The sequence below is a fragment of the Phaseolus vulgaris genome, chromosome 6 (genome assembly GCF_000499845.2).
Source record: "Phaseolus vulgaris cultivar G19833 chromosome 6, P. vulgaris v2.0, whole genome shotgun sequence".
Lineage (NCBI taxonomy): Eukaryota > Viridiplantae > Streptophyta > Magnoliopsida > Fabales > Fabaceae > Phaseolus > Phaseolus vulgaris.
Genome location: NC_023754.2, coordinates 9,552,138 through 9,562,237, shown reverse-complemented (window position 1 = coordinate 9,562,237; position 10,100 = coordinate 9,552,138). Strand labels below are relative to the sequence as shown.

At 35.5% G+C, this 10,100-nt stretch overlaps 2 protein-coding genes across 2 annotated transcripts; both read left to right on the top strand.

The window, feature by feature from the left end:
• The first annotated feature begins 1,156 nt into the window (after positions 1-1,156).
• LOC137831064 (spermidine hydroxycinnamoyl transferase-like) lies at positions 1,157-5,350 on the top strand. Its single transcript, XM_068638579.1, has 2 exons — positions 1,157-2,253; positions 4,860-5,350. Exons 1-2 carry the CDS (start codon positions 1,213-1,215, stop codon positions 5,166-5,168), a joined length of 1,350 nt encoding a protein of 449 aa, XP_068494680.1. The 5' UTR covers positions 1,157-1,212; the 3' UTR covers positions 5,169-5,350.
• Positions 5,351-6,796: 1,446 nt separating this feature from the next.
• LOC137833333 (uncharacterized) lies at positions 6,797-7,408 on the top strand. The gene has a single exon (XM_068641689.1). It carries the CDS (start codon positions 6,797-6,799, stop codon positions 7,406-7,408), a length of 612 nt encoding a protein of 203 aa, XP_068497790.1.
• Positions 7,409-10,100: the final 2,692 nt, after the last annotated feature.

Below are 10,100 nucleotides of genomic sequence, written 5' to 3'. Positions count from 1 at the left end.
TTATATAATAAAAAGATGTTGTTAAATAAAATATTTATAAATATGTAAATCTTATAAAATTTGTAATAAAATAAAAATTATAAGAATGATCTCTAAAACATATTTCACAATTGTATTATTTTAGAGCACGTAAGAGTCTTCTGGAGATTAACATGTGTTCTTGAGGAATGTGTGAGATATTTAAACAAAAATTAATATTTTTTGTCAGCAAAAAATAAATTGCATTAAAATGATTCAAGTCGTACCAATGAGAAAGTGTTACAAAGAGGAACACAAATTAGAGAAATAACAGAAAAGAACACTGTACCTTATGCTTTGAAACCACTGAAAACGAAAACGATAGCTAAAACATGATATACAATAATGCCACGTTTTACTCTACTAACCTCAAACTTGTCCATAGAAGTCGAATTCTAGTTTTTTAACACAGTCAAAATTTGTTATTTTTATTTTGGAATATTTTGATTTGTAAAATTATCATGAAAATTGTAATTATCAAGTAAGTTCGAGAGTTAACGCCCTAATCAATAATTTTTGAGATTATTAAGTGAATAAAAAATTTAATTATTAAATAAGTCCGACATTTAACATGATAACTAATAATTTTGAGATTATTATGTTAATGAAAATTTAATTATCAAGTAAGTTTGAAACTTTGCATGATAATTATAATTTTTTAGATTATTATGAAAATAAATTTTTTAATTATTAAGTGCAGACTTAACACGATAATTTTTAATTTTTAAATTTATATAAATAATATTTTTAATTATCATTTCAAAACTTAACAAATAATCAATAATTTCAAAATTATTAAGAGTCTAACAACTGAACCATTATACAACTATAACTTGATCTACCAATAATATGTTCTAATTTCAAATAATACAAATTTTCATTCAAATTTTCTTTAACCATACTTTAAAATTTAAGTTTAATAATTTTGTTTTAATTATATATTTTCATCGAAAACTGTTACATATTTTTCGCACATGGCGGTACAGCAAATGGATAAGATCCACACAAATATGATAACAATTATGTGGTTCAAGTCTCACCACGTTTTTATGTATGATAAATACTGGTTAAAAATTTAATAAAAGATGAAAAATTTCATAAATAGTTGTTAAAAATTAAGAAGGAAAACTTCATAAATGATTTTATAAGTTCATTTCTTTTGTGTGTGTTGTTGCAATAGAAACCTTTCACAAAATGGTAACCATCAAAGCATCTTACACAGTAGTTCCAAATCAACCAACTCCAGAGGGCATTCAATGGCTGTCTGATATTGATCAAGTGGCGCGTCTGCACCACACTCCCACCATCTACATTTACCACGCAAAGCACAACCATGGCACATTAATTCAACAGATGAGAAACTCTCTTAGCAAGATTTTGTGCCACTACTATCCATTGGCTGGTAGATTGAGAAAGTTAGAAGAAGGTGGCAGATTGGAATTGGATTGTAATGCAAAAGGAGTGGTGTTGATTGAAGCAGAATCCACAAAAACAGTGCAAGATTATGATGACTTTTTCGGTGAATCCATCAAGGATTTGGTTCCAACAGTTGATTACACAAAAATCCTAATTCAGGAACTTCCCTTGTTACTGGTGCAAGTAACAAGTTTCCTTGGCCATGAAGCATTTTCCATTGGAGTTGCTATCAGTCATATCTTGTGTGATGGTGTTGCTGGTGTTCAGTTCATCAATTCATGGGCAAAGTTGGCTCGTGGAGACACATTAGAGCCTCATGAAATGCCCTTTCTGGATCGAACTGTGCTCAGATTCATAGCCCCTCCATCACCCCAACGCTTTGATCATCTAGAGTTCAAGCCTTTGCCTCTCATATTGGGAAGATGTGACAACACTGCTGAGAAAAACAAAAGGGTAAAGGCCACCTTGTTGAAGCTGACAGCAGAACAAGTGGGGAAACTGAAGAACAAGGCCAATGCTGATGAATCAACAAAAGGGTCAAGACCTTATAGCAGATTTGAAGCTATTGCTGCACATGTATGGAGATCTGCATGTAAGGCTCGTGGATTAGATGAAAATCAACCAACTGTTGTTCGGTTCAATGCTGATATTCGCAATAGACTCATTCCACCTCTCCCTGCGAATTACTTTGGGAATGCTTTGGCCTTAACAGCAGCATCATCACAAGTTGGAGAAATCTTATCAAATTCTTTGGGTCGTGCTGCTAAGAAAATAAGGGAAGCAATTGAAGTTCTTACATATGAGTATATAAGCTCACAGGTACATAAGACCAATTTTTTTGGTCCCCTTTCGACCTTATTATTTATGTCTATTTCTTTCACACTTCTTTTTTAGTTTGACAGTATTTTCTTCTTATAGCATTAACAAAATAAATGTATCAAATTAAAACTGATTCTAACATAATAAACTAAATTGTATGTTGCATGATTGATTAAGTAAAAATGAATCACATTATAGTTAAGAAGAAATAACCAAATTTAACTTTTTAAAATGTTTAAATGACATGAATTAATTCTCTGCAATTATATTATTTTAAAGCACATATTTTAATTTATTAAGTAAAAAATAATTTTAAAGATAAAAAATTTTATTACTATATTAACTAGTTTGAATACTACTTTTAAAAGTAAAAAATATTACTATTAATAAAAATTAATTATAAATTAATTTTTAAAATAATATCTAATTAGTTATCAATATTTTAATTATTAATTAATTGAAAATTGAAAATTTATTGTTAAAATTTTGACACATAATTAAAAATCAGTTTATAAAATTATATTAATAATAAAAACTATTTTAAATATCAACCGATGTTTGGTGATGGAAGGGGGTGGACTTTAAGCCTAACTCAGCCCCATAAAACCGGTTCACAGGGTTGAGGTTTGCATCCACTTATATACAATGAAATGTCCTAATCTCTAGTCGATGTTGGATCTCCAACACACCCCTCACGCCGAGACTGCCAACTCGTGCGTGAGACTATATATTATGGATGAAGCTGCTCTGGCTATTCAGATGGGGAATACCCAGTCTCTTCTTCTTGGAAAACAAATTAAGTGCTCTTGGGGGAGCAAGCCCACTCCACCTGGAACTGCATCAAATCCCCTTCCCCCACCTGCTGCCGCATCTCTTCCTGGCCTGTCTGCAACCGATCTTATGGTGTACGAGCGACAGCTAGCAATAACTAAGATGGGGAGCGTGCATGCTTTGATGCATCCCCAAGGGCAACATCCTCTTAAACAAGCAGCAGCCATTGGAGCCAGCCAGGCAATATATGATGGTGGGTTCCAGAATGTTGCAGCTGCACAGCAAATGATGTACTACCAGTAACACACCGCGCTTCTCTTCATGTGATTTAATGCAACTATCTATATATATATCCTGCCTGCTGCACATGGATTCCTGTTAAACTCTAGGAGATTTTACTTTTTACTTTTTCACTTCACGGTGGTTTGGTACTTTACACCTTCTACCATATTAGATAATTATGAGCAAACATTTGTATGGGTTTGTATCATGTATGCGGTTTTCTACTTAGTAGTGATGAGTGTTTATGATTTTAAGAGGGATTCTCTGTCCTGACATTTTTCTTCTTACTTCATTGAGCCAGTTTTATGGGGTTGAGTTAGGCTTAAAGTTCACTTTCTAACATGGTATCAGAGCCATTTCGAGCCTATCCTAGTGAGTGTTTGTTGGGTTTATTAGGTTACCACCCATAATATGTTATCTCACGCACGAGCTTCTATCTATCACTCTCGGCGTGAGGGGGTGTGATGGAGATCCCACATCGACTAGAGATGAGGACAATTCATTGGATATAAGTGGGTGCAAACCTCAACCCTATGAGCCGGTTTTATGGGGTTGAGTTAGGCTTAAAGTTCACTTTGTAATAGACCTCACTAGTAGAGGGAGAAGATCGGACATCGGTTGTCTGAATGTTGTAGAGGGCCACATAAGGTGGGTCCTAGAGTTTTGTTAAGATAACAGTCAAAGACAAGAGATATGTGGGAAGCATAAGTCACGAGGGATCCGTGCACGTGGTATGTATGACACGTATGGATAATCCTAGGAAGCATTAAGGCCCATTAGGGTTAGGGTTTCCAGGGAAAGTTGCATGCATGACACATGAATACTTAGGGCACCCACGAAGCAGATGGTGGTAGAGATTAGGTGCACAAGTTGGTACCCAAGCGGCCACTCTGTCATTCGTTGCACTCCAGTTAAGGGAAGTTCATGTGCCAGATACACTAAGATTCTATGAATAGCGGCGCAAGGACATTCTCTAAGGAACCCTAATCAAGGGTAATGACACAAGGGTAAACCCTAGTTTCAGCCTATATAAAGGGTGCCCAAACCCCTAGTAAGGTACGTAGTTTCTAAGACTGAAGCTAATATACACACTTAGAGTTTATTTGCCCTAATACTGACTTGAGCGTCGGAGTGCAAACGACCGCTAGGACGCCCCTTTGTCTTTTGCAGGTGAAAGGTTTCTTGATCAAGAAGGCACGTTTCTCAGGCAAGACCGAAGGGCGGCAACAGTTGTTAGGGTCAACCGGCGGAGCAAGTCAACCGGCAGGAACAAAAATAATATCTAATTTAACTAATATAGTTACTAATTAATTTTTATTTCTAAAATTAATTTTTATTTAATATTTATTTTATAATACTTTTATGAATTACATTTAATTTAAAATTAAGTAGTTTTATTTAATAGTAGTTCGGTTTTTTTAATGAAATTGAGTACTATAGTTTGGTTTAGTTCATTTTTAAGAAAATCCTAAAAATGAAGGTATAATCCTGGATATTTGATTATTACTTTGACTTTCACACATTAATTTTACAGAGAAATTTGTTTTTTACAGATAGATGTTATTAGAGGCCAGGACCATGTGGATAAAGCAAGGGCTTTGTACTTTGGAGCAAATGAAGGTAAGGATGCATTGTTTTTTGGGAACCCTAACCTTCTTATTACAAGTTGGATGAGGATGCCAATGCATGAAGCAGATTTTGGTTGGGGAAAGGCTGTATATTTAGGTCATGCAGGTGTGGCTACACAAGATAGGGCATTGATTACTCAAAGTTTGGATGGGGATGACTCTATTATTGTGTTTCTACCCTTTCAAATGGAACATATGCAGCTTTTCAAGGATTTTTTTTATGAAGAAATATAAGCTATATTTTAATATATATAACTTATTGAATGCAAGCTTTACATGTGAGACATATGTAATTTGTTATGTTTAATTAATTTACTTAATTGTTATTCTTAATAAAACTTCTTGAATGCAAGCTTTACATGTGAGACATATGTACTTTGTTATGTTTAATTAATTTACTTAATTGTTATGCTTAATTGTTTACTTGCTTTCATTTGAGGAAATCTTACAAACTATTTTTAAAAATATGTAATTTTACAAATTGTATATGGAATTTAATAATCAATTTGTATTAATGGAAATCTTTAAAGGTAGAAAGTGAATGTATAAAAGATTAGATTGATAGTAATAAACATTTGACAGATGAATTTAGAGAAGGAGTGTACGAGTTCCTACAATATGTTATTAGTCAAGAATAAGGTGAAATGTTAAGATGTCCTTGTGTTAAATGTGATTGTAAAGTTTTCAAGTATGTGAATCAAGTAGGGTGGGATCTTTATCAAGAGGGAGTCATGTCTAATTATTATTGGTGGATAAATCATGGTGAGGAATTGTCACAATCCCTCTCGTGGATGTTGGCAGTTCATGTTATGAAACTTGCACTGCAAGAAAAATTGTTATTACATACAATACCAAACTGTATGTAAGACACTAAATCCATATGTAAAACATAGTTACATATGGATTACATACGAAAAAACATTTGTATGTAAAACTCCTGTGGGTAATTGTTACATACGGATTTAGAATCCGTATGTAATTACATAAAAATATTACATACGAATATATCTGTATGTAATTACATATGGATATATCTGTATGTAATCGTAATTTTATTTTTGTATATTTGAAAGTATTGAAAACCACTTTTCTAGACGTGCATATACTGAAAGCATTCATAGACATATATTCATCAACATTCAGACCTGCCCATAAATTGAAAAACATGATAGAATACTATTACTAAATGTTCAAAATACCGAAATGTATTTCATTCAAACCATAGAAAGCATCTAACAAAAATAAATTCAAGTCATTACAAAGTTTTTAAGAAAGTAATAATTATTATAATCTTGAGTAGGTGAATTGTGTTGCTCATCATGATTACTGTCATGTTGCACTTCATAATTATCTTGTATATGATTTTATTAAGTATTTGATTGCTGAAAAGTATGTTGTGCAACCACTACTTCTTCCAGCGATAGATATTGAATCATAAGATCATGAAAGGATTGCAACCGGAAATTCATGTTGATTTTTTTAAGTGACATGTGAATTACTTCTTAATTCATCATTTACTATGTTTCTAACACATTCGCTTTTGTAAAAATCTTGGTGAGTAGCTTAGAATTGAAATTCTTTTGAACTTTATGTAGTATAATGATGATAAATAATTTCATGTGTTTTGTGATAGTTATTCTGTTTTTCATTAAACTAAATTTACTCATAGAAAAGTGAATGAGTGCTTCATCCACATATAACATGGTTATAACATCCACAATAGATCCATAAATAATATAAAATATGTACTGGTGGAGGGAGGACCATCTGCTAGACCGACCAATGTTGTCGGCAGGTCCTACACGCTCCCTCCCAACCCGAGACCGGTTGAGGAGATCAAGGACAAGGCTCCCACCCATGAGATGGATGGTGAATGCTGTCTCAACAAGTCGGCTAGGATGGTTTTCATGCTGGACTCGGCCCGCCGACACCCCTTCACCAACGCTATCATAGAAGCTCCACTGCCAGACAACTGGAAAGGCTTCAATAGGGATCAGTATGACGACACTACCGATCCAGACGAGCATATGGATGCCTACACCACCCATATGAGTCTCTATACTTCGGACGATGCAGTGTTGTTCCAAGTGTTTCCTACATCTCTGAAGGGAGGAGCCGTTAGTTGGTTCACCAAGCTCTCACCCAACTCCATTGATAGCTTCACCACACTTGTGTCAAAGTTCGAAACTCAGTTTGCCACCAGCAGGCCACATCATCTACCCTCCATCGCCTTGGTGGGCATCCGCCAGAAGAAGGGAGAGTCGTTAAGAACCTTCATTGACAGGTTTAGCAAGATGGCAATGAGTATCCAAAATCTCAGCCCGAACGTTGCCATGCATCACATGCTATTAGCCCTACGCCCGGGGCCGTTCGCTGACAACCTCTGCATGCAGTCGATCGGTAGTCTAGATGAACTTAGAAAGAGAGCAACTAAGTTCATGCAACTGGAGGAGCTAAGGGAGTTCCGCAATTAGGCAGAAGGATCGCCAAGGCCAACCGAGCCAGCGTGGCGATAGATGCAGAGATAACCGAGGAGACCGTGGAAGGCAGTTCTCAAGGTATACCCCCCTAACAGTCGAGAGGGGAAGAATCCCGAATGAGGAACTCAACGCCGAGCTGATTCCTCCTCCACCGAATGAGGAAAGCAGCCAACCCAAACAACACTGACCGAAGAAAGTAGTGTCGGTATCACCAGAATAGTGGACATTCTACTATGGAGTGCCAGACTTTGAAATACAAGATCGAGGAGCTCATCGAAGCCGAACACCTATGCCAATTCGTTAGGGGTGGCCAGGACACGAGGCATTCCCCTCGCAGGGACGAGCCCCCCCAAAAGGAGGTGAATACGGTGACGTTCTGACCGAGGATGCCACCCATCACCTTTACGGATGATGATTTCAAGGGCGTGGATTATCGGCGGGACAACCCGATGGTGATATCTGTCGATATAGACAGATTCACCATCAGGAAGATGTTGGTGGATCAGGGAAGCTTAGTAGACATCCTCTACTGGAAAACCTTTTGTTAGAATTGATGGCTTAAACAAGACGGGGTGAATTGTTTCTAAAAGATTTTCTCAATTACTGTACTTTAGAATGAATCTTTAACAATCAACTCAGATAAGCATTTCAGAAAGTTAATCAAATAGTCTAACATAAATAGATATAAGAATTTCAATCAGGTAAAACACGAATCGGTTGTTTATGGCAGCGAAAATATCAAACAGTTAGAGAGTTGAGAGAGAGAGATATACACACAAGGTTTATACTGGTTCACTCAATCCCTGAGCTACATCGAGTCCTCAGTCAAACCAGTAAGTATTCCACTAAGTAACCAAACACAGATTAAAAACACCCACAAAGAGGTGATCCTGAAACCACAAGACCTACTCACCCTCTTTGCACACAACACACACCTCAAGCCAGAATCACACTGACTTTACAGGATATTACAAACACGTTTACAAAATGTAATATGAACAATTACAAGAAACTAAGACCGGGTAGAAAACACATGGAATAACAGTAAACCAGAAGCCCTATGATCAGTTCTTGAATCACAACAAAGCTCAAAAGAAATCTTGCTAAACTTGAAAAACTCCTTTTCACAAACAGATTGTAATCTCTCTTTTTGATCTCAAATCAGAGTGTAAAACTTCTATATTTCTCTTGTGTAAAACATTTGAAAGAAGGCTATATTTATAACCTCTGAAAAGCTATCGTTTAAAGCAGATTTGAACAACTAAATCAGTTAAAACAGGTTTTCAAAATACTGTTATGAAAACTCACTTTTAATCGGTTGAAACCACGATATAACCGGTTGAATGGTTTCAGAAGTTACACAACTGATTCAAAAAACAGTTTGAAAACTCCTTTGCCAGCTAAGTGACAAACAACCGATTGTCTCGAAACTTTAATCGGTTGTTATTCCCTTTGCATGGAAAAAACACTTAGTTCTTTAAAACAGATTGAAACAAGCTTTTTGTAGGAATCAAGACTGATCTTACAAAGATTCTAAACCCCATAACTAAACCCAAACCTAAAACACGACACAACTTCAGGTTCCATGAGGATTTGATACATCAACGCTTCCCATCTTCAACAATCTCCCCCTATTTGATGGAGACAAATCCTTGGGATGCTTTTAGGAATGTTCTTTGTTTAGAATCTGTTGAATCCTGCATTCATTGAACAAACACAGGGTAATCCAATCCAAAACAGATGTACACCATACACTAGTTCTCACTAGGTGATTTCCAGAATGAACATCAACCACAATCAGATGAGAAACTAACACTTATACAAGAATGCATAAGAACAATCAGTTATTTCGCAGAGATAACCAGTTAAAATTCTGTAAACCATAAATAACAACAGTTAAAAACTCCAAATTTAAAGCAGTTAAAACAGTTTATAAAACACTCAAAAATAGTAAAACACAATTAAGAACATTATAACTCCCAGCAATACTTCTCCCCCTATTTGTCTCATCAAATAGACAAATTAAAAGAAGACCAACTCAAGGTAAAACATGCATATCAATTATTCCCAATTCATTTCTTAGAGAATAGAACTTATCCTTTGATAAAGGTTTGGTGAAGATGTCAGCAAGTTGACTCTCTGTTGAAACAAACTTGATCTCACAATCTTCATTGTTGATATGATCACGGATGAAGTGATGCCTTATTTCAATATGCTTTGTCATTAAGTGTTGGACTTGATTCTTTGTCAAGTTGATAACACTTGTGTTGTCACACAGTAGAGGAACTTTTTAATCTTTAATCCAAAGTCTTCAAGCTGTTGTTTGATCCACAAGATCTGTGCACAACAGATTCCAGCAGCTATATATTCAGCTTCAGCAGTTGATAGAGCTACACATGCTTGTTTTTTACTGTGCCATGAAATGAGGCTTGATCCAAGTAGATGGCATGTTCCACTTGTGCCTTTTCTGTCTAATTTACAACCTGAAAAATTAGAGTAAAATATCCTACTAAATGAATAGGAGAGTGTGAGGGATACCATAAACCCATGGATATTGTGCCTTTTAGATATTTCATGATCCTCTTTGCAGCTTTGAGATGTGATTCCTTAGGACATGACTGGAATCTTGCACAAAGGCAAACAACAAACATAATATTTGGTCTGCTTGCAGTTAGATAAAGAAGAG